This window comes from Nothoprocta perdicaria, unplaced genomic scaffold (genome assembly GCF_003342845.1).
Source record: "Nothoprocta perdicaria isolate Ctin4 unplaced genomic scaffold, notPer1 scaffold_68, whole genome shotgun sequence".
Taxonomy (NCBI): domain Eukaryota; kingdom Metazoa; phylum Chordata; class Aves; order Tinamiformes; family Tinamidae; genus Nothoprocta; species Nothoprocta perdicaria.
Window position 1 is genome coordinate 2,876,566 of NW_020455954.1, and position 25,490 is coordinate 2,902,055.

The 25,490-nt window shown below is 48.2% G+C and overlaps 2 protein-coding genes across 2 annotated transcripts in view; one reads left to right on the plus strand and one right to left on the minus strand.

Annotated features, from left to right (window-relative positions):
• The first annotated feature begins 17,562 nt into the window (after window positions 1–17,562).
• On the plus strand, window positions 17,563–19,517 carry NDUFB4 (NADH:ubiquinone oxidoreductase subunit B4). Its single transcript, XM_026050355.1, has 3 exons — window positions 17,563–17,769; window positions 17,844–17,990; window positions 19,366–19,517. Exons 1-3 carry the CDS (start codon window positions 17,575–17,577, stop codon window positions 19,423–19,425), a joined length of 402 nt encoding a protein of 133 aa, XP_025906140.1. The 5' UTR covers window positions 17,563–17,574; the 3' UTR covers window positions 19,426–19,517.
• A 3,131-nt stretch (window positions 19,518–22,648) lies between these two features.
• The window catches only part of HGD (homogentisate 1,2-dioxygenase), a 25,638-nt gene continuing 22,796 nt past the window's right edge, over window positions 22,649–25,490 (minus strand). The window contains exons 13-14 of the mRNA XM_026050360.1: window positions 23,547–23,728; window positions 22,649–22,939 (exon numbers count right to left, since the gene is read on the minus strand). Coding sequence (XP_025906145.1) covers window positions 22,808–22,939; window positions 23,547–23,728 — 314 coding nt within the window. The 3' untranslated portion in view covers window positions 22,649–22,807. The remainder of the gene's footprint in view (window positions 22,940–23,546; window positions 23,729–25,490) is intronic.

The following is a 25,490-nucleotide window of genomic DNA, read 5'->3' on the forward strand; positions in this document are numbered from 1 at the left end:
CCATGTGCTGACCAGAGCAGGGCAGGATGCCCAGCCACACATTGCACCCGTACCCCAGGCCTGGCCAGGACAGACTGGGGCTGCATGGCCCGTGCCAGGAGTCAAGTCCTTCCTCATCTTTCGGAGCGGGAAATCCACATGATCTTCTGCTAAGAGATCTGGGTACCACCAGCTATTGTAGAGCTGTGTGGTAGGGTATCCAGCACCCTGTGATCCGCTGGGAAGCATCTGCTCTTCCCAGCTGTCTCATGTGTCTGCCGCTGCCTCCCCACAGGAAACAGGAGCACGTGGGAAAGTTGCTGCATCTACCACGTGTTGGGAGAGCAACAGAGAGGGGCTTGTTTCGCAGTCACAGGCATCGGCTGCGATCGATCTCACCCTCACAGAAACGATCAGGAGGCATGCTGGAAGGGGGGCTTCAAGCACAATAGGGCATTTTCATTGCCTTCCAGGGAAGGTTTCAGCAAGAAAGGTGATCCAACGCTGCCCTACAAAATAAAAGCAGGCATCCCAGGCAAAATATGGCTAGGAAAAGAGACACTTTATACCTCTGAAGGTATCCAGAAAGCTAGAATTCAGGTGATGCAGTGAAAATTCCCGAAGAGCCTCCCAGGTACAAGCAAAAGAGCTCATTTAAAGAGGCTGCTCAGCTTGACGGAGGAGGCACCTGTAGGTACAGCAGGGCAGGGCCGAGCTCCCGCGGAGGGCACCACCGCGGTCCCGACGGCCTACACTGGCTGCAGGTAGCGGGGTAACCGTGTGGGGCACCGACAGCCCCCAAGCTCAGGGCAAATCTACGCACACCTGCGCTGAGGAAGGAGATTCCTCTTGTGCACGTGGACACCAGATCACCGAAACGCTACATGGCCAAGGTACAAGAGCAGAAGTCACAGAATCACAGAATGGTTAAGGGTGGAAGGCACCTCTAGAGATCATCCAGTCCAACCCCCTGCTCCAGCAGGGACACCCAGAGCACGGGGCACAGGGCGGCATCCAGGCGGGTTTGGGAGATCTCCAGAGAAGGAGACTCCACAGCCTCCTTGGGCAGCCTGTGCCAGGGCTCTGCCACCCTCACAGTGAAGAAGTTCTTCATATGGAGATGGAACCGCCTGTGTTTCACCTTACGCCCATTGTCCCTTGTCCTACCACTGGCCACCACTGAGAAGAGCTTGGCCCCTTCCTCCCTACATTCCCCCTACATGAACTTACACGTGTTAATCAGATCCCCTCTCAGCCTTCTCTTCTCCAGAGAAAACAGGCCCAACTCACTCAGTCTTTCCTTGTACAATAGATGCTCCAGTCCCTTAATCATCAGTCAATACCTGTTACAGGTGGCAGGGAGTCTTTGAAGCACCTCATCCCATGGAAAAGAGACATAAAGGAAGCCCGTGTCTGTGATTACATGCCATTGGTGTCTTGAAAATGTAACCAAGACCCAGGATCCTGCTGGACTGGCTACCATCCTGGGCATGGAACAAACCCACCTCATCTCAAGGAGCCTTGGGCTGCTCCTGGAGGTGGGATTCCTTCCAGCTGCTGCCCCAAGGCCACCTGGGGGCTCATGTGAAGCAGGGACAGACCGTGGTAGCTGGCTTTGCTACTGAAAGCTCTGCAAAGAGCAGAGGGAGCCACGACAAAAGTCAGCTTCAGCTCTACCCAGGGTGAATCCAAAAAGTGAGGAGCAGAAGGGAAGAGCTGGCAATATCCATCAGGATAGAGAAAGAGATGGAATAACTGGAAGCACCCAGCGCCACACACAAGATCACTACCCTCTCATCTATTATTAAGCTGGCAGAAATAGACAGATGATAAATAAATACAGCTAAATGGGATGAAACATGGAGGAAAAAGTCCCAGGACAGGCTCAAGAGTTACCAGCTTTTAAGTGATCTCTAGGCCTAGGGACCAGGCTAGAGTCTAGCTGGGCAAAACACTCCTGCTTTTGAGATGTGTTTGCTGCAGCAGAGCAGCTACGGCCTGCATAACAAGGTCAGGAGCCGCTGGATGGCAGAGCCGCTTTTCCCTAGTTCCGGAGTGGCAGGCTTGGAAATACCAAGGAAACATGCTGCAGTGCACAGGCTCTGAATCCGGGGGGAATGCTGGGCTTTACACCACGTTTCCACACAGGGCTTAGATGTTAACAGGGGTAGGGCAAGTGTCAGGGTGGAGTTTTCTCCATGTCACAGCCAGAGACCACATAAATTCTGATGCATTTTCAGCAGCACCACTGCAGTAGCAGAGCTGGTTCTCTTAACCTCATTTTCTCCAGTCTGCCCAGGCACCAGCATAAAACCCACAAAAAGAAAGGTTACAGCAACATTTTTTTTTCTGGAAAAAAAAAAAATTGTCAAAGGGAGGCCTGGCTCTGCTTAGAAACGAACCCAAGTTTTTTTTTCCATGGATTTCTTACCTCTTTCCCCTTTGATCCTTTCGGATCAAACCCCAAAGAAATCCCTTCTTTCCCCTTCATAGACCAAAGCCATTCTCAGCAGGATGCCAAAGGGGAGCAAAGGAGGCTGTGCAGGGCTCTGTGGACTACCAAAGACCAAAGACCATGGACAGAACGGACCTAAGAGCAGGGTACAGGGCCTGGTGTCCGACTCCCCATCTTTGCATGAGATGCTCCTCTCAGCCAAAGCAGACTGGAAACGACCAGAAAGACGCATGAATTTTCCTTTAAACCCCGAGAACATTTTTCTGCAGTGAGAAAAAGCTACACCATTGCAACATGGGCTGAACAACAAGAAATTACACTGGCCTGAGAGGAGGATGTTTGCATTGGTTTTTTAGGCCATCTGGGCACAGCTCATGTGGAAACGATGAAATACAGAAGATGACTGTGTGCTTCCCTGGGGGACTTAGTGGTGCTTATAAACCCACCTCCTAATGCATCAGATGCACCAGACTATCCCTAAGTGCCTAGCCCGGCGCTCCAAGCGCTCTTTGTGCATGTGTGTGTGACCACTACCAGCATTTTGAACTCGTTGCTGCAGTATTATACACACATATTGCTCTGCAGTTAGAGAAACACTGAAGCACGTAAGGGAATCCGAGCATCAGAACAGGGGCATCTTCTGCAAAATCACCTGCTTGCCCCTCAGCTCAAGGGTGGCTGCGCAGAGTCGCTACGATCCTAACGGGACCACTGAGATGGGACAAGATTTTAATACCCACCTGTAAAAATACCCGTGCATTCTGAAACTACGAAGGCCAGATGGACATTTGGGTCCAAAACACTGGCTTTACATGTATCATGAAACATGCCAGCGATTCAAGGAGCTAACACTCTGAGTGCAGGTGATAAAAATACAGTCCCCAAACAAGAAAAATAATATGTAAAAGCAAAGGGTAGAAGGGCAGAAAATCCAAGGGTAGAAGGAAATTGGAAGTACTCCTTTCAGTTTCTCCAAGTAATCCAGAATCCTTAAAAAATTGCTTTCAAAGGGCAAGAGTATTTCTTTACTTAGCCACAAAAAGAGAAAGTTCTAGAAGTTCTCTTCCAAATAATGATTCTTTTCTTTTGTCCTGCTGTTTGCTTACATTATAAATTCTGAATTCCCTACTTTATTTTTCTTGGAACAGGAACAGAAGAATTAGCAATATTATCCCAAAGATAATATACTACTGTATGTAAATTTTAATTAAAAATTAATTTCTATTCCTATTAATTGATTAAAATGAGAGTTGTTTCCTTTATGTTAAAAAGAGTTTAGCTCAAATGGCAGACAAATAATTAGGGAAAAATATATTTTTCAGCGCCTAGCCTTTCCATTCAGACCTGATAAAAATACAATTTTACTTTCAGTAAAGTCTCCACAAAATTAATGGACTATCAGGCTTGGCATTCCCCTTTGAAAGCACAATTTAAGCAGAAAAAGTGTTCAAATGGCAAGTCAACAGTTTGTGGTTCCCAATATGTTTTGAGAAGAAATCAAGCGTGCCCAGTTCTGCGCTCTTTCCCTGTTTATGGGACACCTTTAAAATTAAAATCTCATTCTGTTCTGCCATCATTTAACGCCAGCCTTTCCAGGGTCAATGGCTTTAGGAAGCTGTGCCACCCGCTGTGCATGGAGCTAGAGAAAGCGTCGCTCAGCCAACCCGCTATCGCAGCAGCTTCTCCAGCGGCGGTTTTCGCTCCCACTGACCATTTCAGATGGGCTGTTTTAGTTATTTTGAAGCATGCTGCAAATCGTAGGCCTACGCTCCCCAGCACGTGCCTTCACATCACAACATCTCGCTAGGCCAGTATAACAGTCACATGAAGAACCATCAAGAACTTGCTCGAGCAGAAGCGCAAGTCACAGAGGTTTCACGTCGTTGCTGTCACTGACCTCTTGCTGTAGCGCTCAGGGTGAGGTGGGTGGCGGGAGAGGGGGTGTTTTCCCTTGGAAAATCCATTCCTATCTTTCCCTTCCTGTTAACATTTCAAAGCCAACATGTTGAATATTCAACTCCAGCTAGCGCTCTACCACTGCACTGACCAGAGAGCGGAGCTGGGCAGCTGCCCTGGAAGCGCCTTTGCTCCCGGCTACAGCTCCACGCAGGAGCAGGATTGGCTACCACCAATGTCAAGAGCACAGGAGCTGCTGGCCAAAAGGAGACTGTTTTAGAAGCTGGCTCTTTCTGTGCCCAGAAAACAAAAAGCTTCACAGTTTTGTGAACAACTCAGACTGGTGTTGAACTTAACTACGGGTCAGGTGTTGTTAGTAAATCCCACCTGGCCCAAACTCTCCTTTCAAGCAGCAGAACTATTCTTTTGCTGCCCACTTTTTGCCTCCACTGGGTTCTAAGTCAACCGAACCTTTGGCTGTGGACGGCTAAAAGCTTCCTAACTGTGCTGTGGGAAGGGCTTGCTGTAAAGCTGAGGGACACAGCCCGTAATGGCAGCTCTCAAACGCTACCAACCCTGGCCACAAATCTCGGAGCTGAAATAACCGAACTCCAGATCACAGCACGGTCTGGCCAAGCCGCCCCCGGTACCACACAAATAATTATACTGCTCTGGCTGGAAGAGAGGGCCTCTGAGAAGAGCAGAGACACTCGGGACTCATCCGCAAGGAGGCCTGCAGAGCCCGAGAGGTTTTTGCCTCATCGTTTCTGCCTCGTTGTGCCACCAGAGGGCAGGGCTCGCTTCTCTGAAAGGCAGACGAGCTCCCGCTATGAACCCGCCGGGTTTGCCTGCTACACAGGTCTGGTGGGTTCTATTAACCTTCCTCCATGCTCTCCAGGCTGCCCAAAGAGCTAAAAATGTGTCTGAGAAACAGAAACCCCGAGGAAGCAGGGGAGATGCTACACAAACCTCCACAGGGCCCATCCTGCAGGGCTTTGCCTGGATCCGTGTCAGCGGTGGTGGGCGCTGGCAGGGTGGTCCCCTCAGGGCCGCAGCGCTCCCGCCCTCTCCACGGACACAGGTCCCACATCACCCACATTCGTGGGAGGAGGTGGCAGCTCCCCAGCGCGGAGCCCACGGAGCCGGGGCAGGAGACGCGTGTTGTTGGCGAGGGCAGACAAAAACTGGAGCGGGGAACGAGTATCCATCACTGACGGTTGACAGGCACTTCCCTCACCAGGCTCCTTGCTGCCAGACAGCTGGCAGCTGGCGAGGCAAAAGGGAAGGAAGCCAGCCATCGCTTTGCATGGTTTGGAAGGGCATCTGATACCGCTTAGAGGATCCGAGGGGATCCCGTTAGGGGCGGTTCTGCCACATGTCCTATCTTCTGCCTCTGCTCTACCCAGCTTGTGCCCGGTGGGCTCCACTTCACTGTCGGGGCATTTCTTGCCACCGCATTTGACAGATCCATCAGAAAGCGATTCCCTACTTTAAGGAGGGAACAGCATCTCCTACCAAGCCATTCCCTCCTGCTCCTCCTTACTCTAGGGCCTTGGAAGGGCCACACAGAAATACGCTAGTCCGTACGTGAGTGTTTTCAGCATGAGGGCTGCTCCCTTTGGAGACAAGGAAAAGATGCAGCCCTTGGCCTCAGAAGGCTCCCTAGTGCAGGCCGAGGAACAAGGTGAGAGGATCCCCTCTGCGCGCCCCGTGGAACAGAGGGGCCCCAGGAGATCTCCCCTTGGAGATGGGCTTGCACACAGAGGAGAGCACCAGCCACCTCTTGGCTTCAGATTTTCTGTTTCGAGTCATAATCCTCTGCCTCAAACCCTGGGACACTGATGAGCACTGGCAGGGAGGTGTTAGGGCTCCAAAGGTGGAGTCCATGTGAAAGCCAGAAGCAGGTTATTACCAAAGCAGCCACTTAATAACAGGGAAGAACACAAGCAATCGTTGTTGCTCTCTGTTAGCCACAACGGACATGACTTGAATTCCGACAGTTCCCATGGTTCAAAACAAAAAGGAAAGACACAGCGGGTCTGCTCCATCCAAGCACCAGCCAACAGAGCCTGTTGTGCTGGAAGGGATTAGGAGGGTGCAAGTGCTGGTTCAGGACCTACAGATTTCCCAGGCAACAAAGACTGGGTTTCTATGCAAACGTGGAGGCTACCAAAACCACCAGAAGTAAGGAAACTGAAAGGATCCGCTTTACAGAAGCAGAAACCTCAGTCAATCAGCTCACCAAAATGCACCAGCAGGTCTTCAATGGTGCCTAACACACCCGTTTTCCTCCTCTCACCCTGTCAAGCTGTCTCTCCACGCACACCAGCCGTCCTCGACCCCACGGGGCTGCCAAAGCTCTGTGAGAGCCCTAGGCCCCACGGGGGTTGTGGTGCGGGCAGTGCCCGCGCTCACAGCGGAGCTCATGGTCCCAGGGCTGCAGCTCCTCCAGCCGACGGGCAGCACTGAGAACGCGTCTGCATCGTGTCACGAACCCCTGCGATGCGACCCGTGATTTCTTTTGGTATATCCTGCTTGACAAAAGACATTACATCTGTCCACTCTCCATCCTATATCCTGTAGTTGCCAAATGTCTCTGGGGTGCCTGCCAGAAACACGATGTAGATGGTACTTGGTGACTTTGTCCTGCCAGCACTGAGATTCCAGGGCATTAGTCCTGCATGAAGGTGCCTGGTGCTATAAATGGCTCTGTGTGTACTTCCAAATACCGGTCAAAATGAGTAATCTGAACCTTCTCTGGACAAAACTTCTAAATTACGAGCTCAGGAAAAGCTTGCTACTTCCTAACCTCAGCAACAAAAGCTAGGTTTTGCAGAGGCAGCATTTTCATTCCTACCCAAGCTTGCAGCAAGGTGGAACCAGCCCCAGTGGCACCTTTGCAATGGCAGGGAGTTACTTTCTGAGCTTTGTAGACCAACCCTTTTGCTCCAGCTCTTAAACACCGGTCTACAACTACCCCACTTGCAGGAGCAGAATTAAACCCCCAGGTGATTATGCAGCAATGAGGGCACTCTAGGTTTTCCATGGAAAACCTAGGGCACGCCAGGCATGTGGCGCATGCACGCTGGCTTCCACATGCCCAGCGGGAGCTCCTCAGCTTCCCCAGTGAGCAGCAGGTGTGCACTGGCCTGCCCCATAGAGAGCTCAGCCGCCCCACAGAGAGCTCGGCCGCCTCTACCTGCGGGGAGGCAAAGCAAGGCCACACAGACCCTGTTTGCCTCTTGCAGGATGGCATGTTGGGCACGTGGGAGCTTTGAAAGCAGCTCTAAGAAAGCCTGTGACCCCACTGCCACCTCGCAGGGTGCTCTGACATTTAACCATCCACAAGAGCGAGGCCTGGAAATGTATTGCAGTCTCTTTCCAGCTGCAAACACATTACATCTTTATGACAGGCTTTGCCCACAGGAGCAAGCAGAGGGAGCCTGCTTGTCCTCCTCCCTCTGCGCCCTACTGCAGAGCCGAGGGAAAAGCTGCTCCTTTCTGTTCAAGAGGCAGAGGCCTCATCCCACTGAGAGTGCAGCCTCCCTCTGCCAAGGACCCCAGCAAAGCCAGGAATCGGGGAGCGCTCTGAGCCATCCCCCCGGCCCCATCTCAGCTCAGCCCAGCATTTTACGTGGTCAGTTTTGCCTGCAGGGACAAGAGGGCACCGCTTAAGCAAGGAGTTTTTATTTCAATTTTGTTTTTTTCCCTACGTTGTTTTCTTTGTGAAAGCTAAATGGCAACTGAAAGAGCTTTCCTTCAGCCTAAAAATATTTTCTGGAACAGCTACTTCTTTTAGTGCTGCTCACAGGAACAACGGGAAGGTCCTCCAGAAGCAGGAACTGCAGCTCCTCTGAAGTCATGGGGGCTCTGGCAGCAGCTACTTGCACAAGTAGAAAGCAGCGCAGGGTTAAGGGTGAAGCTGTAGGTGAAGCATTGCTGCTCACAGCTCCACTCTGCTTAGTGCTTCTATTATCAACCTTTATCTTCCCCCTCAAGGAATTTTGCTTTGGGTTGAAACCCAGTGCACATAAAGCTGGCCAGAATTACGGTTGGTCCTTATTACTTCTACGGGTGCAGCAGAGCTGCATCTTGAAAACATATATTGAATTTTAAATTACACCAATGTTCCCTTCCTTTTGAACTTTTTCACTCTTTTACTAGGTTGAGGAACCCTCTTTATTGCTCAAAAAACCCATTCAGCTGTGTGTGTTTATGCCTCCGGAGAACATTCTCTAATAGACAAGTATTAGTTTAAAAAAGAACATTTGCCACAGAATATCTGATATGACCTGTATGATTACAGAACTGATTTTCTTTTGCTCTCCGCAAGGCAGCAGGAGCACTGGAAGAAGGAATCGCCTGTTCCAGCCAACAGTTCTGCTGTGTCACTGCTGCTGACCCCTTGCCTTCTGTAGAGTTTCCCTGATTTGGGCTCAGGAAAGCCAACAGAAGTTTCACATCCTTAATAACTCTCCCAGAGGAGCACTGAGGAATGTTTCAGCAAACTGGGCTGAATAGAGCGTAGCTACAGACAAGAACATGTCGAGGCTCAGAAGCCTTTCACCTACCTGTGCGGAAAGAAGCAACTTGGAGTCGCTGTATGGAGCAAAGCAGCAGTTCTGGATACCTGTGAAGATAGTAAATAGCACAAGTTATTTAGCGCCGCCTTTCTGCACCTCCAGCCTGAAGCGGGAATGTTCTAGGGGTCAGCCTCTCCCGGCTGCCTTATGGGAGTCTGTTCTTGCTCCGTTCAGAGACACACAGTGCGGCAGGAATTGGGTTGAGGGGGTGTGGAGAGCAGAGCTCCTGCTGAAGGGAGGGGTTTCTCCTGTTTTTATCAGGATGGTGTTTCTGTTTTCAGACGAAAAAAGCAGCTCCAAAATAACATTGTTTTGTTCTCCCTCTCTCCTCTTATTTATTCCTTCATTTTCCTCAGGAACTGAGACAAGGAGGAGAAAAACAGGTGAAACTAAACCAAGGGGGCTCAGTCTAGAGAAGCATCTGTTGGTGAGGGATGCAGGTGAGATGGATGGAAAGGGCGGAGGATGGAAAGGATGGAAAGGATGGAAAGCAGGCGGCAGGAGGAGAGTGGGGAAGCCCCACACCTTTTGGGTAACGGACTCTGCAAGGATCACATCAGAGGTAAAATCTTTCCTTTGGAGCTGCAAATCACAGTCACACTGGGCAGGCTAGAAGCATGTGCTTCTGTAAGCAGAAATGGCTTATCTAGGGAGCAAGCCTCTCCACCAAGAGGTTATCTAGAGAAGAGGCACCGATACAGGAGGCAAATTTAACCTTGGCAGCTGCCTGCGCTAATGTCCTCAATTAGGCAGGCGAGACCTGATAGATACAGGGTTCTGCAATGCTAAAGGAGAGATGGATCTTTTCAGCTCATGGTCCCAATTTACAAAATGATTACAAGAGTGCAAGGAAAGCACAGCTCTGCCATTCTATTTCTAAGGGTCAGAAGTTTAAGATTTTAGTGTGGTCCTATTTTTTTATAACACAAGAACACCAAGGCTGGACATTGTCCATCTTTCCCTTTAGCCGGCATTCTGCAGAAACAGCCTTATTTGTATTCTGTATTTTACTTGAGGAGAAAAAAAAGAAAAAAAACCCACTCTGCATTGCCACAACTAAGTACTTCCCTGCTGCGATACAGAGGTTTCCACACAGTCACAATAAATTCAGCATGTCCCTGCTTACATATTTTATTCATACTGTTGGGCTGCTTAGCCTCGCCTTAAATTTTAAGCTCCAGACTTCTTCACAAATATATAAAGCAAAGTAAAGCCACTTGCTTTCTCTACATGACTGTACAGTGGAATTGCCTCTCCTTCAAAGCTGATCTATTATGGACTCCATATAGACTTTTTTAGACTCCGTAATAGATTTTTTTTTCCCTCCCCCCACAGAAGGCTTAAATATCTTCCTGCCCAAAGAAGACATGTTTGCCTTCTGAAAGTGCTCTTGTCTACAAACTGTGGCTCCTTTTCCAGTGAACAAATGTTTTTCAAGCTGTGGAGAAGCTTTGGACAGGGTGGTCCCGCAGAGCGAGTCTTCCTTCAAGGCCGTGCTCAATAGGGGAGCCCAGCGGGACACACAAACCTTCCAGCACACAAACCAGCCCTGGGGCGCTGCTCTTCTGCCTGCAGGAGAAGTGACCATCTCTGTTGAGGGCTGGTCCCTCTGGTCCTTCTTGGTTGGACCTTCTCACACAGAGCAGCGGCATTTTCCTCATACTCAGATTGTGTTTGTGAAGGAAAATGCAGCTAAACCCATCAACTGTTCTCTAGGAAGCACTGTGGAGAATTTGATGGCTTTGGGTGCCAGAACCACTTGTAGAGCTATGAGCAAGGCAAAGATTTCACCTGTGCTTCTAGGCAGACATTAAAGGAGCATCCCCCAGGTAAAGTCAAGTGTAGCATTTGGCCTCCAGCTGCAAGAGCCATGGCACCCTGACACGCTTTGGATACTCCGGGGATTGGGGAGGTAAAGAATTCACCCCACCTAATTTTAGCCCTTTAGAAGTAGAGGTGTCCACACTAAATTTGACTCATTCCACATGAAGACAGACAGGCTTCCCTAAGGGAGGGCTCAGGAGAGGCTGACTCATGATCTTGAAGTCTCTCCATCATGTCAGATAGACGCAGACAGAGTTCATAGCAGGCTCCTCTACGTTGCAGATGCCCTAACTGAAACAGACAGATCCATCCTTTCTGATGTGAACAGAAGAACACACCTGAGGAGAAAAGGAGGAACCCGCCAGCTGCTGGCAGTGATGTGTCAGACACAGTAGCTCAGGAAAGATTCTCCTCTGCACAGCGTCAGAGGCATTTTCTGCAACACTTAAGTTTCCTCTCAGTGGCTGTTGTGGGAATCAACCTTCCAAATTTCAGTGAGCTGCGAGCCAAGGGTGACAGAAGCAGGCAGGACATGGACCCAGCCACGGGCCCCAGACCAGATGAGCAGGACAGGATGGGCACCAGGACTAGCTGCAGTCACTGCCAGGAAAGGCAGGGGGGAGGTCAAGCTCGAAAGCCGAACCAGCAAGGTCCGAGACCAGCAACAACACAGCGCAGCTCGGGCCAGAGCCAAAGCAAAGGGTCTTAAGGGTCTAAGCAACTTGCAGCTCGGGCAAGAGCCAAAGCAAAGGGTCTTAAGGGTCTAAGCAACTCGCAAGGAGCTGCTTAAGAGCAGCTCTTGGCCAGTGGACACAGGATGTGTTAAGTGCAGGGCCCAGAGGTGGCTGCTTAGGGTGGTGAGGGCTCCTTGGTGTGCTTTGGGTCGTGACTGCTGTAGGCCCCATTGACTGGTTACCCAGCCCTTGCACAGCCACAGCCACAGCCAGTCCCATGACTCAGCCTCAGACATTCAGCTTTTCAGTTGTCAGGAGGCCTCATTCTAAGATCTCTGCTTCTCCCACTCCAGCTCTCCCCCAGCATTACATGGCTATTGATAATCTCTCTCGCAAGGAGCTGGAAGCAGAGGGAGAGCTAAGGAAGTCAGCTACACGAGGAAGTGCTACAGCCGATGCTCTGCGAATGAGCAGAGAGGAGATGTTCACTGCCAGCTTCTCCTCCTTCCACCAGAGCTTCTCCAGCAGCTCCCAGCTTGGGCAACTCAGCCAGCGCCGTAATTCAGTGTAAATCAAAAAATGTATTTCAGCAGGAAGAGCTGAGACAGCAGAAGGATTCTCGTCACCATCTCTGGATGAGCCCAGGAGGGGCAGAAATGGTTTGTTTAATGCCGTTTCTCATTATTCCTGACACTTTATGACTCATTAAGTGTCCTAGTTTCGTAGCTAACTCCTGCTGAGCTCACCATTTGATATACATTTATGGGTGGCCTGTTGGCTGTAATAACAATTGAACTATTCATAACTCCCCTAACCACGTTAACTCCTTCCTGTGTCTGCCAGCTTCTTCGTTGAACAATTGAAAGATAAAGATACTAGAGACTTCAGTTCCTACCACAGAACGAATTACGTTTAGCTGGACAATTTATTACCAGAGCACTATACTGCAATTACAGACACTTGATCTGAGCCTCACCAAGCTGCATCCTAATCCCTTTTACACTGCTCGCCTTATTCGAGTATGCTTTTTATCATGGATTTATTTGTGCAAGGGGATGGCTGATACTGACTCTCCTCAAGGTGGGAAACGTGCACCTTATCAGTGTTAATCCGTCCCTATGGAACTGGAGCCGGAACGAAATGACCCTTCTTGGCCATAGGAATCAGAAGCAAGGGACTTTGTGGAGGAACCTCCCTGTGACAGGAGTGATCTTGCCAGCTTCTGCCCCGTTTTTCATCTGGCTTTCTTTGAAAAAGATCAGTGGGAATTCAAAACAGAGCCCAACAGCATTTTGACCCCATCTGACAACTATTGCAAATGGGGCGGCCAACAGCACTCAGCCTAAGTCTGACAGACAGAAGTATTTTTCGAGATAGCAATGGATTTATTGCATCTCCTCTGCAAGGGCCAGGTACTGTCATCCTGCAGAGGGGTCCTCAGGTCTGTGGGGTTTCATTCGCTTGAAACACCAAGCCACTTAGCCTGTAAAGACAGGACTTCTGTATATGTTGTGGAATAAACTTAATCTATGTGTATTTCAGAACATGATTGAAAAGCTGTTGATAAAATTGCACAGGACTACATGCAAATTGAATATTATCTTGGGTTGCTTAAACTCGAGCTGAAAGGTATAAGCAGCTTCAATACAACAGCCTGTTATGGCAGTAGCTCTGAGTTCAAATTTCTAATTTGGACCGGAGCAGTCTCAGAATTCAGGTGCGTTTTGGACTGGTGTTCACCAGACAAAGATTAATTTTCACAACTGATTCCCTCAATTTAGATACGTCTGAGCACAAAGAAAACAGATAATGCCCTCGAGGATGCCTTCAAGGCCATTTTTATATGCCAATTCTCAGGCTCGTTCTACACTGCCAACCTCAAACACTCAATATCCCCCAGTCCTGATTAAAATGAAAAAAAAAAAAAAAAAACCAAAGGACATTTTGGGTCTTGACTTTTAATTCTCTATGCTTAAGCCCACTAGCCTTTTCTTTAGGATCAGCTAATTCCCATTCAAGACTAGGCCCCCATTGGCGTCCCCTGGACATTCCTGCTGCTTGTGTTGGGTCAACATAAGCTACTGCGCAGCCACGGAGAGAGTTAAATGAGTTTTACAACCTGGCCAAAACCCCACCATGAACAAGGTTAGCTGTCCTCAAGATCAGCTTGTGCTGACAGAGAGGAGCCAAGAACTCTCTAGTAGATGGGCTTAACTGAGCATGTAGCTGCATAGGAATCTGTGCTATTTTGATGAGTCACTAGAAAGGCCTCCCAAAAGAAAATCCCAGAGGACTAGTTTTCCAGTGGATGAAGCAGCAGTCATTCTGCAGATGTGCGCTTGCTCTCCATTGTGGAAGAGCAGGAGCACAATTCCATTTAGACTGGATGCAATGTCAAGCCAAGCCTTCGCTCACACTGCCCTCGGATCATATTTTCAAGGCTTTCTCTGCAATCCCGAGAGCTAGAGTTATATTTATTTTACTTAGAGAAAGGTACTAGTCCGTCCACTAAAAGAACTCATGTTTTAAAAAAGGTCAAAGGCAGCAGCAATCTGAGCAATGGGGAGAAGGGCAGACACCACCACCACCACTGGGTAAAATGGGCCTTGTTCTCTCTTGCAAAATCTCTCTTTTTCAAGAGAGATTCTCTTTTTTTTTTCCCAAGGACAGTCTGCAGTAACAGCCAGGCTATATTTTGAATCCACCACAGGGTAAACCAGAATGAGTGGGTAATACAGCACGTCTGCTCAGGGGCTGGTTAGTCCAGTCTGTTTCTGCAGCAGTTTCCACTATGCAGAGCAGAGCCAGGAAAAGACAAAAATCAAACAGAAAACCTACCAGACCCCAAACAAATCAACGAACCAACCCGAAAAGGTATCTCTGGTTTCTCTTAGGGGCTTTGACTGCAGCATCTCCTCTTTGTCTTGCACTGGGTCGTGCAAGTTTGAGACCCTTACCATTGCTAATTGGGGCTTTTGCTGCAGGTAAAGCTGATATTGGAAAGGCAGAGACATGTCTGCTGCCAAGCACAGAAAATGCCCAGTATCACATCAGGAGCACGGACTGTGAGAAACCGTAACGCAGAGCTTCAAGTCAGACAACACGCATCTATGGAGGTGATTTAGTTATTTTTGTACCCCATGAAAGAAGGGACATCTCCCTCAAAAACGGGCTCCTTGTAGGGAACTTGATCCGTTGGAAGGGAGGCTGAGTTAGTGATTACAGCTGAAATGCAAATGTGTCTTCAGCAGGGTGGCTGGTTGTTCGATCTTCTAATACAGCACATCAGCCTGTTAATGGAAATGTAGCTTTTCACCTTCTGTTTTTCTCCCAGCAGAATTAATTCAGCACTGTTTGCATGCCAGGCATGCAAAGGCACAGCTGGGAGCTCTGGAGAGAGGGAGAAGGCACAGCTTGCACCCGGCCAATGCTCTAAGATCATGGAATATCTGCAACAAAGCTGGGAACTCAACCCACTGCCTTTGCCAAGCGACTTCATCGCAGGATCATCTTTGCTCTTGTCCCTAGGAACCGTTTCACACTCTTGCAGACTGCCAGAGCCAACACACTGGGGGAAAAGCGTCTGGGTGCTCTGGAGTCCTTCTGCAGGGACAGAAGCTTCCTGTTCTCTGTGATGCTGCAGAAGGGGGGGAAAAACATCTATGTTTTCCCACAGGAGCAGCTACCCCTTCCAGTATGCTAAACTTCTTTCTAGCTACAGCCTGCACTTCCATTCCTGTCAGGATTGTCACTCTTTCAAGGCTGCAAGGGCCTAGTTACTCAGAAACAACGCAGAACAGGGGGGAAAAGCTCTTACAGGCTGCCGAAAGAAGAGCACTGGAAGGGCACCACAGGCTCCAAGCGGTTTGGGAAGCCTCCGAGCTGACAAGAGCCACAGGAATGGCACCTTGCAAGGCTGCTGCTGCTGCACATATGTGCTGCTAAAATGTCTCAGTAGCTGCCAAGATACAGGGCAGTTATGGAGGGAGATGCTCATGCTGCTTAGTAAATGGTCAGAGATGGTCATGTTGTTTATTACATGGTCCTGTTAAGACATGAAATGGGAAAGGGAGTAAATTTGTTCAGGTAACATGAACCACTGCCCATAGCAGTGGCTATGCTGAAAGCCCCAGGAAACAACAGACCTGGGCATGTGTGAAATGCCTCCTTGTGAGGCGACTGCCAATGGAACAGCTGAAATTCTCGCTTGGATTTGCAGCTGCGCGTTTGTGAAGAAAATGAAGGTGGAAAAGCCATAGAAACACCGGGAGGAAGCTGAGACGAAGTGCCTGGGAGGGCTGCAGGCTTGTACTTGAGAGAGGGAAAAGTACATCCTGCTGTGCTGATACACTCAGGATACAGAAAGCGAAGAAACATCCAACTCATATTTCTTCCTGTTGGAAGCAAGTCCCAAAGCTCAACACCTAATTAGCTGCTCAGACCAGGAGAAGATCATCTATTTTTCCAAGTGCTCAGGTAAAAAAAAATATATATATATATAGGAGTGAAATCATATGGTGTGAGGCAATCTTCTGCTCTATTACTGTGGTGTCAAAATACAGCTTCTTAAATAAAGTCAGCAATATTTTTTTGTGTACGCTTAGGAGCAAACTGTAATCCCTCATCCACCATTACCTGAGTCTGCACAGTCACTCCCGTATAAATGACACCATAAAGATATATATTCAGTCATAACCTTCCTTGGATCCAATCAACATAACTACTATCCTTGCTTCTTTCTGTATATAGCGGTGAGAAAAAGGGGCCAGTTTGATTCCAGAAAGAGAAAAGCAATTTGCATGTAGCTTTTATATCTCTGCAGAACAAAAAGCTTGTAACCCTGCCAAAACACAAACTTCCTAAAGCCAAAACCTACGGGGCAGAGCTTTCTTTCTTCACCTTGTGCTAATCAGCAGGCATTGATTTGTGAACCTGTCGATAAGGTTTATCGGAGTGGTGAGTCATCACAAGATGATTTTGAAGGTTATCTCTCAGCACATCTAAGCAGCTTGGCCTTGCCTAAAGAGATGATTTGAAGATAAAAAATCAATGGCAGGGAGATTTTGCAACTTTCAAGCTCCTTGTGATGGAACTTTTATGTAATGAGGACTCAAGTATTTTGCTCAGATGTACACAGCACACTGCTGTGAATGTCCGAATTTGTGTTCGGGCACACAACAGATATACAGACATAAATCAAACACACCAGCACAAAGCTCAGCTCTGCTGTGGCAGTCCCTTTTTGGGGCTAGAGGACACAATCGGTACAAGCTGCTGCGACTGTTGTCAGCAAGGCAGCAACTTGCCTTTGAGGTGAACACCCGTCTGCTAAAAGTCAGTTCATGTGAATCCCCCCCCGAGAGCTATCACGGAGAAAAGGATTACACCTGTACCAGCCGGGATTCGGTGAGCAAGGGAAAAGAAATTCCCATTCTCTGCTAACCTTAGTTCTCCTGTCGCCCCAACAATCTCTGCATGTTTCCAATTCCCGTGGGATTATTTCTGCAGGAGCTGAAGGTGATGCCCAACATACCAAAGAGAGCCCAGCTCCCACAGGAGCTGAGGGCATGGAAGTACCTACAGGCTTAACACGGCCTGCAGACGTGGCACACCTGGAAGCTGCACTCGCAGCTGTCTCCCCATGGGCATCCCTGCTTTTTCACACACACACACACAAAAAAAAAAAAAAAAAACCCCCAAAATCCATGTTTTTTGTCCCCCGTGTCACGGGCATGCCAAAATGGGGGACGTTCCTGTGGGTCCTGGCTGCTGCTGATGGAGCCAGGCTGCTCCATCGTGGCTTCAGAAAATGCCACCTCCTGCGTGCAGCGCCTTCGAGAACAAACTTCGCGGGGAACTGCCGAGCTCCTCCGCTCCGAGGGGCGCAACGAGGGCGCCCAAAGCAACTCGCTCTCGAAGCGCTCCCGGCTGCTGCCCGACGGAGCCGGAACGAGGCGGTGGCGGCGCCAGGCGGGAGCCGCGCTCGCCCTGCCGGCCCCGAGGCGGCCATGGCCGCCAACAGCCGCCAACGGCCGTTGGCGGCCATGGCCGCCTCGGGGCTCGAGGCACCCGCTCCATGCAGGCACCTCCCGGCGGCGCCGGCGGGGGCGCCATAACCGCCACAACCGCCGCAACGGCCGCGCGCTGAGGTGACGCGCGCAAGATGGCGGCGGGCGAGTCGGCGGCCGAGCGGTACCGGCCCAACCGCTTCGTCTCGCTGCCCGCCGAGCTCGACCCGGCCACGTTCGAGGCGTCGCCGGAGAAGCGTCGCGCCGAGGCGGAGCGGCTGGCCATCCGCGCCCGCCTCAAGCGGCAGTACCAGCTGCAGCTGCACGACCCGCGCCGGCCCGCCGTGATCGTGAGTAGCGCCCGCGCCGCGACCTTGGCGGCAGCGGCCGCGGGGCGCTCACGGCTTGCCCGCCTCGCCCGCAGGAGGACCCGGCTTTGCTGCGCTGGGTCTACGCCAGGACGCAGAACGTGTATCCCACCTTCCGGCCCACGGCCAAGACCTCCTTCCTGGGAGCCCTCTACGCACTGGGGCCCATCCTCTTCTGGATGTTCGCCTTCAAGTTCGACAGGGTGAGTGCCCCGCAGTGCGACCCCCATCTTAGGGGTCTGAGGAGGAGCGTTAACCCCCACGCTGAGCCCGCTTGCACTTCTATGCTCTCCAAAACCCTTCTTTTTGTCTCGCTTTTCTCCCAGCTCCTGCAATGTGGGTGCCCCAGTCAAAGCGCTGGGAGATCATCCTTAAAATGCTTAGGTACATTCAGGAGAAAGTAATGCCTGGCTGGCAGGAAGCCTCCGGTAGCCCTTTTGGCTGCTCGGCTTGTGGGTGTTGTCAAACGGTTTCGTTTCCCTATCCTGAAAAAAAAAAAAAAAAAAAAGTAACCGTGTTCTTTGTTCTTTTAGGTCAAATCATAGACCAGGAAGCACAAGCTTCAGTTAAAATGAACGAAATATTTATAAGGGATGCTCTTTTCTAGTATAAACTCAAAATACAGGTTTTAAGAAACTTAGAGGACATGTGGATATCAGTAGCTTTAAAACTTAGCGTCTCTACAGTGTTCTGTGGTGCTGGATTTTTGACACTTGAGTGGCCTAGCATGTAAATAAAATTCGAAATAAATATCGAATATCGATAATAAATATCGAAAATATCGAAAATAAAATTCGATAATTGAAATTGAAATTTAGATATACTTGCCTGGGAATATGTAAACTGAAGTATTTGATACAGACTCCAGGACACTTTCTATTTCAGTTTTCTTACTGTTTTTCCAGGGGATTTGTTTTCCACTTTTATATAAAGCAAGGTAGTTATTACATTCCTTTTTCTAAGAAGTGACCTTTGTGTGGCCCGAGGAAGTAGAAAATAAATTTAAATTGCTCAGATTTAAGAGCTTAAGTAGATTTTTTTCTGGTTTTGTCCAGCAGAAGGGGATCCTGACAATGCCTACAAGTTTTAAATATGGTCCCTCTACCTCTCAGTAGAAGGGCACATGATTGCAGAGTGAGATACCAGTGGGGTGAACGCAAGCAAAGGAACATTCAGGCAAGCTACCAGAGATTTCATTGTGAAGAAACTTCTTAAACTGTGAGGTGCTCAGCCAGAAAGAGGAGGTAGGAACTGCTGTGTAAATCAAGTAGGGAGAGCTAGTTTGGCGACAAATATATCACAGGCGTTGGACCTCTCTGGCCTGGGAGAGTGGGTAGGTGTGCAAGGAGAACCATCTGAGCATCATTTTTCCAGCTGATAGGTGAAGCTATGGACCTCGGTTTTTTTGTTTGTTTTGTTTTACTTTTTAACCACAATGGCTGTCAGGATCTCTGCTCTTTGGGTTCCATCTTCTGCTGTTCAATGCTGAAAAACTAGAATTGCTTTTCTCTTATTCTGGCACGATTGAAATGACTTCTTCAGTAGAGCAATGATAAACATTTTTGTTTCCTTCCCCAGGATCGTAGAGAGAAGCTGTACCAAGAAGGTAAAGGCAAGCATCCACTCAGCCTCTTCTGAGCTCCTGGAATCAGTGCTGCTATCAAGCAGCGCTGCTGTTGGGACACAAATAAAATTAGTAAGATGTATGTATACTGACCTTTCTCCTTCCTAAGAATAAAACTTAATTATCCCTTTGTTGTCTTGTGTCTTTAACAGTTACAGGAAGTGAAACAGTACAGAATATTGATACGTAATGAAGATGGGTAGAGGGTGTTCAGAACTCAACAGTTCATTGCTTCGGGTCTACGTAGAGAGACTCGTTTTGCCCCGTGGAAGTTGCTGCTGCCAAAGAGCAGCTCAGGCTGCTGTTTGCAATTAGGCTGCTTCCAAAAGAACAGCGTTGCTTGAGTACTCGCTGCTCCTTCATGATGACAGCTTGACTGTGTAGCTTGCCCATATCAAATAATAGGGAATCTCTATGGTCAGTTTTGAGCAACTCTTCAGGTGCCTGTCTGAGTGTTTCCAATGTGGCAATTTTTTCTTTTCCCTAATAAATATAGGATTTGGGCTTGTGTTTTATTGCAGTAAACATCAGGAAAAAATTATGCTACCAAATTTGGAAGTACTGAACTGAAGATTGTCACTTTAGATCTGATTAGTAGCACTTTCACTATTCTTCTGATTCCTGTGAGAGCAGAACAAAAAGTAAAACAATAAGGCATTTTGTTTAGACATAGATTCCTTAAGGGAATCCCTTTGTTTTCCTATGGAAATGGGGCATGATTAAATGTATGCCTGAACTTGTGCCTGCAAAGGTGTCTTTCTGCTAAATTCTCTGTAAGAGCACGAGTCATTTCTATCCAGGATAACTGGTGTAGGAGGATTCTGGAATTGTCAAAAACAGCGAGATGAGTTTCACAGAATCACAGAGTGGTTGAGGTTGGGAGGGACTTCCAGAGATCATCTAGTCCAACCCTCTGCTCCAGCAGGGTCACCCAGAGCACGGGGCACAGGGCGGCATCCAGGCGGGTCTGGAAGATCTCCAGAGAAGGAGACTCCTGAGTTTGAAGGAAAGATTTTAATTTAGAGTTGAATTTTCACTTGGCCTCTAGGTGCCATCATGATCCCAGTAGCAAAACCTTTTCTTCATTTGCCATTGTAAAGGGGAGGATTCATTCCAAAGAGGTCAGGGTTAAGCTGCAGTTCTTTATGCAAGAATTGAACGCTTCATTCTGTGTGCTGTGAAAGCAGCCTATGTTTCTAGCAGTGAAGATAGCAAAAACAGCTCTGGTAGGTTCCTTTCCTGTGGTGTAAGGGTGGGACACTTGCAGTCCTCCTTGATGAAAGTGAATTAATAAACGTGCAGTTTTCCCTTTTCCTGGCTGACTCGGGAAGTGCTTAGGCTGTGGGGGCTTGGCACAGCTTCTGTGTACAGCAGCTGCTCAAGGCTGTGACCTGTCTTTGCATTTCCCTGTGTTCTCAGCAGCCCTTCGGGGCCTCCCTGCAATTTGTTCTTCTGCTAGCTTAACTAAAACAAACTCAGATTATTCTCTTTGCAGAATTGCTTCTAAAAGACTGTCACAAATGATATTACAAGATGTGGCTGGGAGTCAATGCAGGGGGAGAGAGAGAGAGAGAGAGGCAGCAATGCATGGAGAAAGTGGTATTTAGGGAAAGAAATAATTGCTTGTCTGAGCATGCTAAATTAACTATCTTCCTGCTGCCACAAACTAATTTGATCTCCCAGGACCCATTTCCTTAGCTAATTGGAACTCGAGTTGCCACACATGTAAACTCTCCCTCGCAGCTCTGTTGGTTTCAGGGCAGTTGAACAAATGGTTTGGGACGGCTTGTGGATGAGCGGGGCGCCCCTGGCCCTGCAGGGCAGCCTTTGGACTGCTCCCTGCACCTTGACTAACGTATTACAGCCCGTGTCTACTTCAGCCATGAGTCTATGGCGAGGGAAACTCAAGCATGCAGGTCACTGGATAGTAGTTTACATCCTAAACTGAACATTTTTCCCTTTGGCGTGTAAAGCATTTATCCCTGGATCACTCTGATAAAATCGACTTCTCTGGCAAATTGTTTCTCCTGAATATGGTCTTCCGAGACGGTTATTCTCAAGTAAACATCATCTCCCTGGCAATTCTATAATGTAATACTTAGCTCAAACTGGTGTGTTTTTCCCCTCAAGAATCTGATGCAAGTGCATTGATGGACATGTCTGATGTGTCTGACTTCCTCCCTCTTTTAGTAGACAGGATTAAGATCTTCAGGAGTGAGAAGCGTAGACCGTGATGGCACCAATCTTGCAGAGTTCAGACTGTTACCCAAATTTCTCTTTATCCCGATGGACTCAGAAGAAGAAATCAGCTCTACACTGACGATAAACGAGTAATGTGTGTCGTAAGCAAACTAGCCAGTTGAGCACATACACAAATGAGACAGATGCCTTGACAGCAACATTTACTACCTTGCTGCCTTGCTAAACTTGAGCCCTCCAAATCCTGCTTTTGACAGGACAGGTGGGTACATGGCTACAGCACAGGCCTGAGGGTTGGGATTCCTAGATGGTGCATCTGTTTCCTAACCTACCACAGGCTTCACTTCTGCATCCGCCCTGTGGAACAGGAGAGTGGTTGGAAATCATTGTATAGGGGAGCAGGCAGATTGAGTATTCCAGTGTTTTTTGAGCTATTCCATAAAGTTGTCTGCACTCAACTTTTCTTCCAGGTACCTTTGCAGGAACAAATACTTGGGCTGCCCAGCCAAGCCCTTTCATATTCACTGAGCGCAAATTGGCACGTAACCGGTGAGAGAAATCGCCAAGTGCCGATAAAAAGCTTGGTGTAGAAAGATGCCTACAAGAAAGATGAGCCTGAAAAGAAAATATTCCCTCAATGAGAAGTGGAACACTTAGGACTCTCCAATCTCCTCCAATCTGCAGGATAGTCTTACGACAATAAGGGCTTTTCTTGGCAACCACCCAGAGAAGAGTAGCTTGAAATGCCCTGCTCTGATGGAAGACACAGTCTGCAGCTCATATTTTGAAAGTTCCTCCCTTACAGAGGGCATAACACCTTGTTGAGCCCTAGCTACCCACACTGTGGGAGACACCTCACATCGTATTTTCAGGAGGCCCCTGTGAAATGGGGCTGTCACAGTCACACAAGGTGCAGTATTCCCAGCAGCTTGGCATGGTGAGAGCCATACAAGTATTTCAGCTTTGGTGTGTCACAAGGAAAGCTTTAATTAGGTACATGAAAACTAAGAAGAGAGGTGTTTTTTTTTTTTTACCACACTTCAAGTTACACAGGCATGATCTTTTTAGTGACTCGGTGGCTGCTGGAATTACCATTCTGCACTGGAGCACCCTGTATTGCCCGAGTCGATTACTGCAGCACGTGTAAGTGTGTCAGACTTCCCTGTCTTCATTGACACCTTGCAAGCAACAATTTCTTTACTTGCAATTAGGATTGAAATGGCTTTTCAGAGGCTCCCAGCACTTGTAGTAGTTTTTATCTAGGCGGTTGGAGGTCTTGAGGCCCCATTTGGTAACAGCCATACTGAAGGAAGATTCAAACATGAAGGCCTGTTGGGAAAAGGAGGATTTATTAGGGCAGGAGAGACTGAGAGTGTGAATTTAGGCAAGGTGGCTCTTCTTCCAACCGGCTCAACCCCGAGAGAGAAAGCAACTCCCAGCAAAGACTGTGAAAGCTCTTGAGAGCTGGCACTGCAATACTGATACCAATTAGGTCTCTGATGTGACTTTGGATTCCCTCTACATCTAGTAGAGCCATGTTTTTCCAAGAGCTCTGGCACCTGGCTGGTTGACAGTTATCATTATGACACTTTAGGAGCTAGGGAGAAGAGGACAGTCAGGGGTTTCACTTCTTTGTCTATAGGCTAAGGCAAAAAATAACTTTATTAGCATGAAAATTCCTGGCTCCCTCCTCAGGCATCAATTTATGCAGGCAGATGATCAAAGCTGCCTGGTATCTCATATCTCCAAGGATGCTCCTGGGTACTGAACTGATCAGTACTGATCAGACTTACTGATCAGTAAGGGATGTAAGTACTGTACTTATCCAAGTACTTGTTCAACTTGCCAGCAAGAAGCTAGACCATTCTCTGAGAGTCCTGCAGTGGCAGAAGACTGTGCTGCATACAAAATCTTACTGTTTTCTTTGAATTCTTACCATAGTCCCTTCTGCAACCCTCTCAGGCTCCAGCTTTGCTTTGCTTGCCTTCTCGAAACAGTCGGCGTCTGGCCCGTGAGGAGTCATCATGCTGTGCAAGCTGGCCCCTCCAGGCTGGAAACCTTCTTCCTTTGCTTCATAGTGGCCTCTGATGAGCCCCATGAACTCACTCATGCAGTTCCCTGTGGGAGCAGGCAAAGAGAAGCTGCAGTGCAGCACAATTTGGAGCACTGCAGCTTCACCAGGAGCTCTTGTAACTCACAGTATATGGAGTGGGCTGTATATGGATTTGGAGGCTCCTAAGCAGTATAACACAAGAGTGACCCTATCAATGGGTCTAACAGTGACCCTATAAGCAGTGCTTGTAAAGCTGGGCTACATACAGATTTTAATCCACTCTTAATTATCTGAATTCAGAAACCAGGAGCTCCCTAGTGAAGAGATGCACTGCTATTGATAGACCTGTGCTTTTCCTATTACTTGGAGCTATGTAACTATTAAAACATTTAGACTGCCTAAAGCCTGACTGGATATTTACAGGCTTTCATTTGAATTCTGAAGCCCTTGGAAAGGAAGGCATAATTATCCCTGGAAGGTGCAATTATCTCTGGGTCCCTGTCACTGAGGCACAAATGGAGAAGAGGAAGGCTGCAGCCCAGCCAGCACACTACACGGAGAGCTTGGTCTGCTGCCCCAAGTCCTAGCGCAAAATTGTTTTGCTCCATGTTTTTCTACTATCTCCAGTTGAGCCAAGCACTTTAGTATCTTGTGATTTAGATTTAGATTTAGATTCATTATCTATCTAGTTCTCAAGAGCCACTGTATGTCCAATGACAGGGAGCCAAATTATGTCCTTCCCTCAGGAAAAATACTCTAGGTAGACCCACTGAAACCAGTGGAGTCATATACCACTAAGTTGGCTAAGGATGGTTAAATCTAATCATCCAGTTCTTATTAAGTTATGCTCCTTGCAGAGGAAACATTTTAACAATCTTTCAGTCTTGGTAGACCTGATGCGATTAAACAATATGGCAACTACATGCTTAATGGTCAGGGTTTGTTTTCAAAATTGGGACATGCTTCTGTTGCTATGTTAAATATAATCATTTTTTAACCATTAGTTCAGTTTTTGTTAAGCACAGTTCAGGGTCTGGAATATTTAACAACAAAACTAATGTAGCTCAAAGCACAGTTGCCCTGTATATATATGCAAACAATCATTAATTTTCATCCTAAACTGTCAGCATCTCATGCAACACTGGGTTGTTATGGATTTTTTCATTGAACTTGCTCATGTACTGTGCTTGGAGCACTCAGAACAAGGAGCAGACTGTAAGAGCTTCATTACCAGGGTGCCTACCACGGTAAAGATGTGTCGTATGACTCATGATATTGCTTAGGAAGAAGAGCTGGTCAGTAAGAAAACAGCTTGGGCAAAGCTAAAACATCTTGAGAAACCATGACTGAGTGCACTGAGGTGCACATGGTGACAGCGGGAGAAGGGCTCGGGAGACCTAGTTCAGTCCTCTGCAAGTGTCCTTGGGCATCTCTAGTTCTCTCTGCCCTTCTCTCCACCTGTGATTAGTGTTTTCCTTTCCTCTGTTCTATCTCTACACTATTCTAGTGGGATACGAAGAAATTTATGGCTGGATGACAGGACAATTTCTAACCTGTTTGTGCAATGCAAAGTTCAATATGCATTTGATCTCTGTGGGAGCCCCTTGAGTAGAGACACATCCATCTATGCGGACACAAACAGCCCATCACCTCTCAGTTTTCCTAAGACACTGTAAATAGGAATGACTTTAGCTTTGTTCCTTTCCCAAGGAGGACTCACTGGCTCCAAGAAACTGAGTTTAACTGTGCCAAAGGCAACAAGCAACTTCTTCCCTGCTCAGCCTCATGAAAACAATAAGGCTTTTTTTTTTTTTTTTTTTTTTTTTT